The 14,506-nt window shown below is 63.4% G+C and overlaps 1 protein-coding gene across 1 annotated transcript; it reads left to right on the top strand.

Moving 5' to 3' along the window:
- The first annotated feature begins 3,190 nt into the window (after positions 1–3,190).
- On the top strand, positions 3,191–6,420 carry LOC307116214 (patr class I histocompatibility antigen, B-2 alpha chain-like). Its single transcript, XM_079799944.1, has 7 exons — positions 3,191–3,310; positions 3,427–3,711; positions 3,956–4,231; positions 4,823–5,098; positions 5,220–5,324; positions 5,753–5,785; positions 6,112–6,420. Exons 1-7 carry the CDS (start codon positions 3,238–3,240, stop codon positions 6,114–6,116), a joined length of 1,053 nt encoding a protein of 350 aa, XP_079656070.1. The 5' UTR covers positions 3,191–3,237; the 3' UTR covers positions 6,117–6,420.
- The last annotated feature ends 8,086 nt before the right edge of the window (positions 6,421–14,506 follow it).

Genomic DNA, 14,506 nt, shown 5'->3' with positions numbered 1-14,506 from the left:
CGGAGCAGCCAGAGTGAGTCTGGGTGGGGGGCAGCCCCTAGGCTGCACCGTGTCCCGGGCCTGGCCTGGGGTCCCCAGCAGCCCGCCCCCCCACCCCCCCTGCTGCGGGCAGCAGAGACTGGGTGTCCCTGAGGCTGTGGGTGCGGCTGCGGGGAGCCCCGCTCCCAGGAGGGAGGGAAGCGCTGGGAGGCGCGGCCTCTCCCTGGGAAGCCGCTCTTTCCGGGGTCCCCCGGGTCCAGCGCCTGGAGGGGGGTCAGGCCTGGGGGGACCTGGCGCTGAGTCCTGGGATGGAGGCCCCGTCACGTCCTGTAAACTCCTGAGCGCAAGGGAAGGCCCCGCATGGACGGGAGCCTGCTTTTATGGGGGACCCCCGTCAGAGTCAGGGGGGCCATGTCCTATAAGCCACGTGCGGAGGAGCCCCCAGGGGAGCCCACCCACCGCGCCCCGCGCAGGGCTGCCCACGCGGCCTCTTCACACGGACACGCCCGTGGGCCCCGCGTGTTCCCATCAGGTCAGCGCTGGGGCCGCGGGGCCCGGGCACAGAGACCGCGCAGGCGGCCAGGACCTCGGGGGGCCTGGGGGGGCCTTCACAGCTGGTCCCGCGTCTCCCCCTCTCCTCCCCCTCCTTCCCACAGCCGCTTCCAGCCAACCCTCTTTTTTTTTTAACATTTTTAATATATTTCTATTGATTTCTGGAGGCAGGGAGTGGGAGAGAGAAAGAAACATCAATGATGAGAGTGAATCATGGATCAGCTGCCCCCTGCCCATCCCCCACTGGGGATGAGCCTACAACCCGGGCCTGTGCCCTTGATCAGGTATGGAACCGGGACCCTTCAGTCCTCAGGCCCATGCTCTATCCATTGAGCCACACCGCCCAGGGCTAGAGCCAATGCTTTAATCTGCTCCGCACGCTGGGTCCCCATAGTCCGTTAAACTGAAGAGACTCCCGAGACCCAAACTTTCCCCTTGTCCGCAGGGCCACCCCCTCTTTCCCTGAAACCTGTGTGCAGGGCCGCCCTCCCCACGGGGGTCCGCGGAGCTGAGAGGTGGCAGCTGTGGGGGCGCAGGCGCCTCAGGGAGAGCTGCCGCCCTGGGTTCCTAATTCCTCCGGACACCGCCTTCTGAGACGGAATCGGCGTCCACGTCCCCGTCCCGGCCTCGCCATCCTGGTCCCCATCCCTCAGCCTCTCCCTCCTGGGCAGCAGGACCTGGGCGCCCAGCAGCTGTGGGGTCCCCCTGCCCACGGTGCCCCGCCTGGGCCTGCACGCTCCCACGTGGACCCTTTATTATAGGAGACGCTGCAGCCACTCATTCATATAGCACAATAGCGTTGGAAGGAAAGGGCTATGCTTTAAAGCGTGGATACTGAAGTGTTTAGGGGTGCCGGCCATGGTGTTGGCAGGTGGTTTTCCAATATTTCAGCAGAAATTGTGGAAAACGGGGATTTGGGGAAACTCGTGTCCCACCCTGTGAGCTGCACAGCTTCCCGGGGCTCCACCGCGGTCTCCGGGGCTTCGAGGAACACACGCCACATGCAAGTAGCCCGCGTGAGGACAGGAGCCCGCCGGCAGCGCGGCCTGGGCATCGGGACCCACCGGGACCGGGAGAGTTCACACAGGGTCAGCTCCACCTTGCAAAGCGCTTTTCAGGAATGACCGCTTCGGTAGGGTGAGTGACCCGTCAGAGGGGACTGTGCACACTGACCTGAAAGGCGATATAAAGTACGCCCCCTGCACCTTTCTAAGGCCGTATACTTCTTTTTCTAAACACACACCGTATTTTTATTGATTTCAGAGAGGAAGGGACAGGGAGGGAGAGATAGAAACATCAGTGATGAGAGAGAACCATGGATCAGCTGCCTCCTGCACACCCCTCTACCCAATTGGGGATCAAGCCCAAAACCCAGGTATATGCCCTTGACTGGAATGGAACCTGGACCTTTCAGTCCGCAGGCTGACGCTCTACCCACTGAGCCAAATCAGCCAGGGCCAGGCCGTATATTTTCATGCATTGCCCGCTAAAGAAGAGATGAAACGCAGAAGCAAATATGAAAACCCGGCGTCTCCCAGGGGGATGTGCAAGGGCGTAAAATGGGAGCAGTCCCCTCCTCTCACCTCCTCATTTATCTGGGAAATTGGTATCCTATCTAATAAAGAGGTAATATGCAAATTCACCATCACTCCAACACAAGATGGCTGCCCCTGTGTGGTCAAAGATGGCTGCCTTCATGTAGACACAAGATGGCCAACAGGGGAGGGCAGTTGTGGACGATCAGGCCTACAGAGGAGGGCAGTTAGGGGTGACCAGGCTGTCAAGGGAGGGAATTTACAGGTGACCAGGCCAGCAGGGGAGGGCAGTTAGGGGTGACCAGGCCAGCAGAGAGGGCAGTTAGGGGTAATTGGGCCTGCAGGGGAGCAGTTAGGCGTCGATCAGGCTGGCAGGGGAGTGGTTAGTGGGTGATCAGGCTGGCAGACAGAAGTGGTTAGGGGCAATCAAGCAGGCAGCCAGGTGAGCGGTTGGGAGCCAGCAGTCCTGGATTGTGAGAGTGATGTCCAACTGCCCGTTTAGGCCCGATCCCACCGGGGTCCCAGATTGGAAAGCATGGAGGCTGGGCTGAGGGACACCCCCCCCCCCAACCCCCGTGAGCCTATTTCCTGCACGGGGCCTCTATTTTTTCATAAAAACACTATTTCTGTTAACATCTCATAGGTTACTAACATGCTACATGATTTGGTAATTTTACACCCTGCATGATTCCCTGTGTGTTAAATATTGACAGACGTAAACCATGTAAACAAGATTTTCTTGAGGTTCTCTTTCCTGTGTGAGGCTGCACAGAGATGGTGACCCCAGAACCTTGGAAAGTCCCTGAACAGCAGGGCTCCTGGGCCAGGCCTGGAGGGGGGGGGGGGGGGGGGGACAGTGTGACGGGCGCTCCGCGCAGGAGGAGGGTCAGGACCGAGTCCAGGGCCCGGGCCTGCGCTCCGGTCTCAGCGGGGGACAGAGTCGGGGGGGGGGGGGGGGCAGCTCTGGTGGGAACTCCAAAAGCCCTGGGTTTCACTTCCCCTCTCCCAACCTGTGTCAGCGCTTCTTTCCTGGATACTCGTGACGCGCCCCACTCCTCACTCCCATTGGCTGAGCGGTTTCCAGAGCAGCCAATCAGCGTCCCCGCGGCTCCCGGTTATAACTCCTCTGCGGAGCGCCGGGACTCAGAAGGTCCCCCCCCCGACGCCGAGGATGCGGGTCACGAGGCCCCCCACCCTCCTCCTGCTGCTCTCGGGGGCGCTGGTCCTGACCCCCAGCCGGGCCGGTGAGTGCGGGGTCGGAGGGGGCGGCTGTGCGGGGAGGAGCGAGGGGACCCGGCGGGGGCGCGGGCCCGGGAAGGCGCGTGTCCAGCCCCGGTCCTGCCCCCCGTCCGCCCCCCAGGCCCCCACTCCCTGAGGTATTTCCGCACCGCTGTGTCCCGGCCCGGCCGCGGGGAGCCCCGCTTCATCGCCGTCGGCTACGTGGACGACACGCAATTCGTGCGGTTCGACAGCGACGCGGCGAGTCCGAGGATGGAGCCGCGGGCGCCGTGGATGCAGCAGCCGTGGGTGGAGCAGGTGTACCCGGGGTATTGGGAGGAGGAGACGCAGACCAGCAAGACAAACGTACAGAATTACCGACGGAACTTGAACATCCTGCGCGGCTACTACAACCAGAGCGAGGACGGTGAGCCGCGCGCCGGGCTGTCACAACTCCCCCTCCCCACGGACGGGCCGGGGTCGCCCCGAGGGTCCAGGGCCGAGCTGCACCCTGAGAATGTGGGACCCGCCAGGCCCCAACCCGGGAGGAGCCCGAGGGGATAGTGACCGGATTTCATTTTCAGTTTTAGATTCAGTCCCCGCGGGGCGGGCAGGGCTGACATCGGGGCGGGGCTGACCTAGGAGCGGGGCTGACCTCGGAGCGGGGTCAGGGTCTCACACCTACCAGTGCATGCTTGGCTGTGACATGGGACCCGACGGGCGCCTCCTCCGCGGGTACAGTCAGTGGGCCTACGACGGCACCGACTACATCGCCCTGAACGAGGACCTGACCTCCTGGACCGCGGCCGACACTGCGGCTCAGATCACAAAGCGCAAGTGGGAGGCGACTCGTTTCCATGAGCGCAGGAGTAACTACCTGGAGGGGGAGTGCATTCACTGGCTCCGCCTTTACCTGGACAAAGGGAAGGAGACCCTGCTGCGCGCAGGTACAAGGGTCCTGGGGCCCCCCCTCTCCCCAGGGCTGGGGCTCACACAAGTAGACAGGACAGGGGGTCAGTGTCAGACACCCCTCCTTGGGGTCAGGGAGGGAGCCCCCCTGGATGTCCAGGTCAGGTTCCAGAGGGACTCCCCCTCCTCTCAGAAACAATGAGGGCTGCAGGCTCTCCTGGGGTGCAGGGAGACCCGCTGACAGAACCCATCAGCGGTTCCCATGGACCCTGCAGGGGCTCTGTGACCCACGGGGACCTTCTCTCTCAGGCCTTGTGCGCTGCCCCCCACCCCCTGTGTCTGAGGCCTGACCCCAGCTTTTCTGAGTCACGTGGCCTCTACCCAGGTCAGGACCACAAATCCCTTTTCTCCCCTCAGAGACCTGCCTCCTGCCCTGGGCTGTGTCTCTCTGATTCTAGAACTTTCTAAAGAGTAGGGGGACTTCCAGGTGCCTCTGTCCAGGCTGGTGTGTGTGCTGTGTGCTCCCTCCCCCACCCAGGAGTCTGTCCACTCTCAGGATGGTCACATGGGCGCTGCTGGAGTGTCCCATGACGGATGCAAAGTTCCTGCATTTTCTCCCCTCCCCTCAGTCCCTCCAAAGGCACACGTGACCCACCACCCCGTCTCTGCCCGTGAGGTCACCCTGAGGTGCTGGGCGCGGGGCTTCTACCCTGCGGACATCAGCCTGACCTGGCAGCGTGACGGGGAGGACCAGACCCAGGACATGGAGCTGGTGGAGACCAGGCCTGCGGGGGACGGCACCTTCCAGAAGTGGGCGGCCGTGGGGGTGCCCCCTGGCGAGGAGCAGAGATACACGTGCCATGTGCAGCACGAGGGGCTGCCCGAGCCCCTGACCCTGAGATGGGGTGAGGAGGGCCGTGGGCACAGAGCCTCTTCTCAGGGCAGCGGGGACCCTGGGGGACTCAGTGGGGTCAGGGCTGAGGCCTGGGGTCAGGGCCCTCACCCTCCCTTCCCTTCTCCCCCCAGAGCCGCCTCATCACACCTTCATCGCCATCATCCTGGGCATCGCTGGGGGCCTGGTTCTGCTGGGAGCTGTGGCTGGAGCTGTGATGTGGGGGAGGAGGCGCTCAGGTGGGCAGGGGTGGGGTCTGAGTGACTGTCCCACTGGGGGTTCAAGCCCAGGTAGATGTGTGTCCCGCCTCATTCACGGGAAGCACCATCCCCACGCGTGTGATGGCCAGTGTGGGGCTCTGTGCTCACACTTACTCTGTAGTGAGGCCCATGGGAAATGAGGGACCCACTTACCACCTGATGATGCTGGTGGTGGGACCCCGTTCCCTGCAGCCCCAGGTCAGAGGGCAGGTCCCTGCTGAGCACAGACCTCCAGGAGGGCGGTGGGTCCCGTCCCCACACGTGCACTTCCCTCAGGTTTCCTGGTCCTGCCCTGGGTCTGTACACACGGTTCTGGAAACTTCTCTGGGCCCAGGACTAGGGCTTCCTTTAGAACCTCCTGGCCCTGCCTCCTCCCTGGTCTCTCATGGGATGTTTTCTTCCCGCAGGTGGAAAAGGAGGGAGCTATGCTCAGGCTGCCAGTGAGTATGGAGGGGTGACCCCTGAGTCCCTGTGAGAGTGCAGACGGGAGCCATGGGGGACCCCTCCTGGCCCATAGTTCCTCCTTAGTCTCCTGCCCTGGGCTCTGACCCCGTTCTGGTGTGTCCCCCCCAGGCAGTGAGAGCACCCAGGGCTCTGATGTGTCTCTCTCGGCTTCTAAAGGGGAGACCTGCCGTGGGGAGGGGTGGGCAGAGGGAGGCCTGGGTGGTGGGGAGACTGTGGGACACTGTGAGCATGAAGTGGGTTTGAGAATGTCACCAGTTCCAGCCACTGCCCTGGATCTGCTCATGATGATTGTCCTCCACAGCGTGAGGAGCTGCCCTGTGGGGACTGAGTGATGGAAGGTGTGTCCACGCTCCCACTTCCTGACTCAGGAACCTCTGATGGGGGGCTGGCCCCTCCTTGCTCCCCACACTTTCCTGTCTGCAGAGTTGGCTGCCCCTCCCTGCTCTTCCTCCCTGGTGCTCTGAGCTGCAACTTCCTGCTCCCCTATTGAAATGAGAATCTGGATGTGACTCTGTTTGTTCATTTCTTGCCAAGAATGCTTGGGGAGTTAATTAAAGGGGAAGATCCTAAATTCTGAGCGGAAATAAATTGAAGCACCAAGAACTTTCCAGGTCACGTGTGCTTGCTGTGCTGAGCCTGTTGCAGGAGGGAAGGGAGGGGCTGTGAGGCCGGATTGTGGTCAGGGCCTGTGGCTGGTCAGTGCTCAGTGCATCGTGGGCTTTGATGTGGTCACTCCTGGGCCGGGTCACCTCTCTGCTCCTCTGACCTTGTCCCTCAGGAAACCCTGTCCCACCAGGACCTGTGGTCACAGGGACTCCCATCCCCCAGGCCTTGTCCTGGGTCCTAATGCAGCGCCTCTCCAGGACCCTGGACAGCGAGCTTCCTGGGGCAGGTCAGCCTGGGCCCCGCCCCCCGCCCTCCCCTCCTGGGTGTTTGGTGTTTCTTTGCTCTGGTGGGTGTTATGCCTGTTCCTGTTCTTGGGTGTGAGTCCTGGTCTCATTCTCTGGGTGTCCCCGTCTGACAGCCACAGGAGGCATGTTGCCTGTCACTGTCCCACAGGCCCAGGGTCCTTGCACACAGGACCCCTCATTGGAGGTGGGTGTTCAGGCTCCTCCTGCTCTTGCCTCCTCCTGGGCCTGGCTGTTCTCCTGTCTCTCCCTGAGCTCCCCGAGGATTTAGCAGGAGCGGATCCCCCTCTGAGGTCAGTTTCTGCTGGGACTGTGCTCTGCCCGCCGCCCTCTCTCCCGTCCTTCCCTCCAGTGCTGAGCCCAGTGGGACCCGGATGTGGGGGGAGAGGCTGCTGGAGGTTTAGGGGCGCAGCGCTGTGGACCTGCAGGTGCAGTGAGGGCCCCGGGAGGCACCCTGAGCCGCAGCCGCCCCAGGACAGCTGTGCCAGGGCCACAGCCATGAGGTCACTGAGTCTGGAACAGGGACGGGTTCTGTGACGGTGACCCCTCAGCCAGGACTTGGTGACCGTGTGACAGCTGCTGTTCCCTCTGGACGCACACGGACCTTGGAGGGACCTCAGGCCGGCCCTGACCCCACAGTGATTCTGACACCGACATACACCGGGCTCCGGTGCTGTGGTTTCTTCTGAACATGAACGCTGTGCTGACGCTGTGCCGTCCTCTCCTGAGTGTCCAACAGCTTCACGTCTGAACAGCACTGTGTCCCCTTCATTACCATGGGCTTCACCTGGAAATGCTCAGGGTCACCCGTGTCACACCCACTTGCCGGTGGAAGGTCTCACCTTCCATTGACCCCACAAGGTCTGTGAGGCCCAGGGAGTGGGGCGGCTCCCCCTCAGGGCGCTGAGCGCAGGCCCCCTGCGGCCTCACAGAGCAGGTTCTATGGCACAGAGACCGGCTGCCTCTTCCCCAGAGCCAGGAGGGTCTGTGCTGGACTGGACTGTGGGGGTGCTGAGGAGAGGGGTCCCGTGTGGGGTGTGGGGGAGGGGAGAGGGCTTTGTTTGTTTGTTTGTTGTCCTCACCCGAGGATATTGTTCCATTGGCTTTTAAGGAGAGAGGAGGGGGAGGGGAGAGGCAGAGGGAGAGACACATCCATGTAAGAGACGCACCTATTTGTCGCCTCCAGCACGGGGGTCCCATGGAGCCTGCACCGAGGTCCATGCCCTTGACCGGAATACAACCTGTGACCTTCAGTCCGAGGGCCGCACTCTCCACTGAGCAAAGTGGCTGGGAGAGGAGGGTATTGTCATGTGGGGGGTCAGCAGGGGCCTCATTGGGAAGGGACTTCTTACAAAATATTTTAATTGATTTCAGAGATGAAGGGAGAGGGAGAGGGAGAGAGGAGCATCAATGGTGAGAGAGAATCATTGATTGGCTGCTATCCATACACACACAACCCCCCCATGGGGGTTGAGCTCACAACCCGGGCATGTGCCCTGACCAGGAATGGAACCATGACCTCCTCGTTCACAGGCTGATGCTCACCTGCTGAGCCACAGCTGGGGGCTGGGAAGGGGACTGAGGAGAGATGAGGAGGTGCTGAGCGTGTATCCAGGAGTGAGTCGGGACAAGTTCCCTCCAGGCGGGAAGCCTCAGCAGCCGCACTGGGCAGGGAGCGGTCCGTGGTGGGAGCAGCCGGAGGCCAGTGAGGCCGGAGCAGAGCACAGGGGGAGGATCAGCTCCGTGGCCCTCAGGGAGGGCTGGGCACCAGGAGGAGTGTGACTGAGAGTTCTGAGCACAGACCCATGTGGGTGGTCCGTTCTTTTAAAAAGATCAGTCTGGCTGGGCCAGGGGCTCCGTGGTTGAGTGTTGACCTTTGTAGTTGAGTTGATTCCCGGTCAGGGCACATGCCTGGGTTGTGGGCTGGATCCCCAGTGTGGGGCCTGCAGGAGGCAGCGGATCAAGGATTCTCTCTCATCATTGATGTTTCCAGCTCTCCCTCTCCCATCCTCTCTCTGAAATCAATAAAAATATATTTTAAAAATAAAGGGTCCGGCTGGCTGTTGTGGGGAGAGCAGGATCCTGAGGAAGGACAGTGGGGCTGCAGGGAAGGGAGCCCACACCTCCCTGTGTCCCAGGGAGAGACTGGTTTGGCTGGGATGTGAGGGGTGGGGACAGAGGGAAGTGGTTGGACACTGAGTCCATGTTAAAGATGGAGTCACAGCATTTCCCAGTAAGTCTGGGATGGGAGCAGGAGTGGAGGAGGACACCCCAAAGCCGTGCCATGCCAGTAGAAGGTGGGGCTTGTGGTCAGCAGAGGGGGAGGGGCGGGCAGGGCCTGTGGGGAGCGGCGGGCCTGCCAGGCCTCCCCCTGGAGGGAGGTGAAGGGGGTGTCGGGGCGCTGGACGCTGAGTGTGGGGGCCTTTAGGGGAAGGTCAGGCTGGAGGAAGAGGTGGGAGGGGGCAGACCGGACAGTCACAGCCTGGAGCGGTGCCTGGGCCCAGGGAGCAGGGGCTGCAGGAGGGACAGGAAGGAGGAGGGAGGTGGCCCCGTGCCAGGCAGGCTCCTCAGCCCCCACCCAGCGCCCAGGCCGGTTCTGGGTGGAGACCAGCGAGTGCGGGCCTGTGCGCGGGGTCGCCTGGCCATGGCGCTGAGACGCAGGGGCTGCGGCGTTAGTGACCGGTAGTGACCGGCTGGTGCTGGTGCTGCTGGGCTCCAGGTCACACATCCGGGAGCGAGAGCCCGGACCATAGGCCGCCCGCTGCACAGCCTCCCCGGGGGCTTGTCTAAAAGGGGGGGCCTTCCTTCCTCACAACCTCCCATGTAGGAAGATCCGGGGGGGGGGGTAAGCTATGGGGAGATGTTTAAGGGCCACAGCGCACAGGAGAAGGGGGAGGGGCTCCTCCCACCCGCCTGGGGAGGGGCGGGAGCTGTGGGACACAGCCGGTGTGGACAGTTGCTAAGACAACAGTGTGTGGGGTCTGTACTCGGTGTGAGAGCTGGGTGCCCGCATCGGACTCTGTGTTGAAGTTGGGAAAAGGGCGTTCAGGAAGCATTTCCCCTCATTTCTCTTTTCTGAGTACTATTTTAAAACACATGCATTTTTAATGTTCAGAATAGACTGTTTGTGAGAGCAGTTGGACGTTCACAGCCAAATGGAGAGGGAGGTGCAGACGTTTCCCCTCCACCGCCGCCCCCGCCCCTGCACAGCCGCCCCCTCAGCAACTCCCCACCAGAGCGTCCGCTTGTTGCCACGGGGCGGACCTACACCCACATCCTCACCCTCACAGCCCACCCGGCGTGCTGGGTGCTGTCCCCGCTCTGGTCTGGGCCCGGGTGTGGTGGCTGACAGGCGTCCATCATTACGTGTCCCACCGGGCAGTGTCCTGCCCTACCCACCCCTGTGCTCCGCCTCTTCTTCCCTCCCCTCCCCCACCCCCTGCAGCCACTGATCTTTTCCTGCCTTTTCCAGAAGGTCACAGACTGAGCGTCCCACAGGTGTGGCCCTTCAGCCTGGCGTCTCCCCTGAGTAACAGCAGTGACGTGTCTCCGTGTCTCAGTGGCTCCGCAGCTCATTCCTCTTGAGCTCTGGGGACCATCCTCTGTCTGAAGGCACCAGTTTACTTTCCCATTTCCCTCCTGGGGGACAGCTTGGTTATTTCCCATTGTTGGTAATTATGAATAAAGCTGCTACAAATATTAAAAAAAGGGGGGGAGGCCTTGAGGCCGAGCCCCCTCTCCCTCCCACCCCACCCCCCGCCTCCGCACACGGGGGCGCGCACATCCCTCCTGCGGCCCGCCGTCCTCCGTGGTTCTCTCCTCAGTCCGCCGCCTCCTTAGCCACAGCCCTAGCCCCGAGCTGGGGACACGCGGGCCGGCATCCGGGGCGCGGAGAGGCGGAGTGGGGGGGCTCCGAGCGCCTTTCACCCGAGAAGCTCTGGGCGCTTTGCAGACTCTGCCCAGGGCCGCGCCCTGCAGCGCCTTTGCTAGCGAGGCCGCCCCCGGGGATGGGGATGGGGTGAGGGCGCCCCTGGCCACACCTGCTGCTTCCCGTTCCTACAAGGACCCGCTCCCGGGGTGAGGTACCGAGGGGGTGGGGACGAGGGGGACACGGAGGGGGCGGGGAGCAGGCCGAGGGGCTCCGTGGGAGCAGCGGCAGGAGGAGGAGGGTCGCTGGAGGCCCCTCTCCTGCGCGGACACGGATGTTCCCCGGATGTGCTTCTCCTCTGACAGCCCTGGGCGCTCAGGGAACATCCCAGAGAAAGGGCCCCGCACGGCCAGCGCTTCTGTCCCCTGTGCCCCCGTCCTGCTGGGCCAGAAGGTTCTGGAAAGGTGCGCACAGGGGAGCCAGCCAGGACGCAGCAGGAGCTGGGACAGCGAAAGAAGGCGGGATGGGGCACCAGGATTGGTGCTTTGGGGACACGGGGTGCCCAGCAGAGACCAGAGAGGGAGGGAGGGTTTGGAAATGGCCAAGAGCTGCCCCGCCAGCCAGACGTGGAAGGAGAAATGGGGCGCCCTGTGTGGGGGGCCTGGGCGAGCAGCTGTGAAGCACTGCTCATTGATCTCCGTGGGTGAGTCCGCCCTTTTCCATTCCTCTGTGATTCCCCTGAGAGGACACAGCGGAAGCCACCTTGATGCCAGCACGGAGAAGCCAGCCAAGGTTATGAAGGATCCCGGCCCCCTGGCCCGGCTGATCAACCCTAACCACTCTCCCCTGCCAGCCTGATCAACCCTAACCACTCTCCCTTGCCAGCCTGATCAACCCTAACCACTCTCCCTTGCCAGCTTGATCAACCCTAACCACTCTCCCCTGCCAGCCTGATCAACCCTAACCACTCTCCCCTGCCAGCTTGATCAACCCTAACCACTCTCCCCTGCCAGCCTGATCAACCCTAACCACTCTCCCCTGCCAGCCTGATCAACCCTAATCACTCTCCCCTGCCAGCCTGATCAACCCTAACCACTCTCCCCTGCCAGCCTGATCAACCCTAACCAATCTCCCCTACCAGCCTGATTGCCCCTAACCGCCTCTGCCTAGGCCCCTGACACCTTGGCTTTGCCCAGAAGGATGTCCAATCTAATTAGCATATTACCCCTTTATTAGTATAGATATTTCATGAGCTAAAGAGTAGGTACAGGGGATGGAGCTGGGAGCCCTGCCGTGGGAGGGGTGGGAGGGAGGGTAGGGCAGAGGCAGCCGCCAGCCCGCTCCCCTGGTTCCACGGCCTCTCTTCCCTTCACTTACTTTAAAGCAAAACTCCCCACATTCACACCCACACGCCCCTGTGAGCCCCCAAAAACCTCTCCTCCAGCCTCAGCACTCTGGGTCTGGGCCCCTCCCTCAAGGCCTCCCCACTCAGGTCTGAGGGGCCGGAGGGGGTAAGAGCGGCCGAGGACAGGGTGCGGGGAGAAGGGCGCTGGGCGCACCCCGCCTGCCGCCTCCGGTGGGTGAGGTCCGTCCTGTAATGTCTCTGAGCCCAGGTTCCTCAGCTGTCACAGGAGCCGCCCCCCAGCCGGGCCCCCCAGCCCCAGGGGCAAAGAGAGACGGAGCAGACAGGAAGTTGCTCTGGGAAACGTGGGAGCACTGGGAGGGGGTGGCAGGAGGGGGTGTCCCGGCCTCCTGGAGGGCTGGGTGGGGTGCTGGAGGCCTGGGCTGAGGGCCAGCCTCGCCGTCATGGCTGCTGTTCAAAGCTGTGCTCCAGCCCCTCATGGCGGCTCCAGCCTGTCCGTCACTGAGGGAGGTGGGGGGTCACCCTCAGGGGCTTCCCTGTGGGAACCCGCTCTTCGCAGCCGCGGCGGGATGGGCGCCCATGTCCCCGCATTGGCCCTCACGTCGCCCTCCTTGGAGTTCGGGGAATGTCCTGGCGGTTGGACGAGACCGCCTGGGGGACGGGGCTGCCCAGCGGGGTGCGTGGGGGCCGCTGGTGGGAGGGCGGATGGCGGGGCCCCAGCTGTGAGCCAGCGGGTCCGGCCCAGGAGGAGGCAGGGGGCGCCGCGGCAGGACCTGTGCCGGGTGCCCGCGGGACAGGCGGTCCTGAGCTGAGCCCTGGGGGCACCCAGTGGGGCCCGTCACCAGCTCTCCTGCTCAGGGGGCCCCTCCTCACAGCGCTGGGGGGGCAGCGGGCACCCATCTGCCTGAGGAGCTCGACCGGGAGAGGCGCCAAGTCCTGCCGCACCCGATGGGATCCGGGGTTCAGGGGTCACCTGCTCAGGGAGGGCCTCCCCCTCTGGCACCGGGGCCCGCATTCGTCATGCTGTTTTGGGGGCGCATGTTGCAGACCTGCCGCTGCTGCTCGCCTGCGCCCCCCTCGCCACATCCCCCTCCTCGGCCTCCTCACGGGGACCTGCGCTAGGCTGGCCTCGGATGGGCGCTCACTCAGGAGCCAGGGCTGGGCTCACCCCGCCCCTGCCGCTCGCCCCGCCCCCTGCCGCCGCTCACCCCGCCCCCTGCCGCCCCCGCCCCGCCCCCCGCCACCTCCTCCCGGCTGCCTCCCCCCGCCGCTTGGCCGCGGGCTGCGCTGCAGAGTGCGGCTCCCGCTGCTCCTTCAGCACACCGACCGCAGGCCCCGGGGTGCGGCGGCCGCCCAGCTCCAGGGCGGGGCCCAGGGTCGGGGCTGGAGGACGAGCCTCCTGGGCGGGGAGCCCCTGGGAGGCGCCGCGGGGGGTCTCCCCTGGAGGAAGCGCAGCGCCTGCCCCGCGCCCCCCGGAGTCTGGGGGAGCCCCGCGCACAGGAGCCAGAGCCTCTCCCCCTGCTCACGTCCCGCGGCCGGAGGCGAGGCCGGTGACCCCGGGACACAGCGCGGCTCAGGCCAAAGAGCCGCGCACTCAGCGCCCCGGAAGCGCTGCCCCAGGTCCCACCTCCGCCTGCGGGTCTGGGCCCTGGGGCCGCTGTGCAGGCCGCGCGGGAGTGGGGTTGACCTCGGGGCGGGGCTGACCTCAGGGCGGGGTCAGTGTCTGTCACCTACCAGTGCATGTTTGGCTGTGACATGGGACCCAATGGGCGCCTCCTCCGTGGGTACAGTCAGTGGGCCTACAATGGCGCCGACTACATCACCCTGAACGAGGACCTGTAATTGAGCCGTTTCCCCTGAGATCCGCACAGGAGGCCGTTTCCTCAAAAATTAAAAATGACCTGGGTCCGGGTGAGGCCATGCGCCCTGGGTCCAGGTGAAGCTGAATCCTGGGTCTGGGCGAGGCCGTGTGCCCCTGGATCCAGGTGAGGCTGGGTCCCGGGCCAGGGTGAGGCGGCGCACCTGGGTCCGGGTGAGGCCACGCACCCCCTGGGTCCGGGTGAGGCCGCGTACCCCCTGGGTCCGGGTGAGGCCACGTGCCCCTGGGTCCGGATGAAGCCGTGCCCCTGGGTCCGGCTGAGACCCAACCAGAGGGAATCGAACCTGCATTACCACCATTTGTCCACCATCCAGAGCTGAGGGCTCAGTGCCGACATGTACACATAAGGAACTGGTGGACATTGATATTGGGTCTCAAAAGAACTGTTGGTCCAGAAAGAAACTCACTACAGACTGATTCATTTGCCTGTCAGCATAACTATTATTGCTCATCTCACATTCAGTTCATATAAGTATATCTCTAGTGACACAAGATCTCGCTCATCTAGGGGAAATGATGAACAACATAGACTGATGAACAAGAACAGAACCAGAAACAAGGAGGCATCGATCGGACTATCGGGCCTCAGAGGGAGGATAGGGGAGGGTGGGGGGAGGGGGGAGAGATCAACCAAAGGACTTGTGTGCATGCATATGAGCCTAACCAATGGTTAAGTTC

Source organism: Cnephaeus nilssonii (genome assembly GCF_951640355.1).
Source record: "Cnephaeus nilssonii genome assembly, chromosome: 20".
In the NCBI taxonomy this organism is placed as follows: domain Eukaryota; kingdom Metazoa; phylum Chordata; class Mammalia; order Chiroptera; family Vespertilionidae; genus Cnephaeus; species Cnephaeus nilssonii.
This window is presented reverse-complemented; position numbering and strand designations above follow the sequence as displayed.

What these genes read in the sequence shown, in the direction of transcription:
- LOC307116214 (XM_079799944.1), top strand. Translation starts at nt 3,238, where the DNA reads ATGCGGGTCACGAGGCCCCCCACCCTCCTCCTGCTGCTCTCGGGGGCG. An exon ending in CTACAACCAGAGCGAGGACG is followed by an intron (nt 3,712 to 3,955) that starts GTGAGCCGCGCG and finishes GAGCGGGGTCAG; the next exon opens with GGTCTCACACCTACCAGTGC. An exon ending in GGAGACCCTGCTGCGCGCAG is followed by an intron (nt 4,232 to 4,822) that starts GTACAAGGGTCC and finishes CCCTCCCCTCAG; the next exon opens with TCCCTCCAAAGGCACACGTG.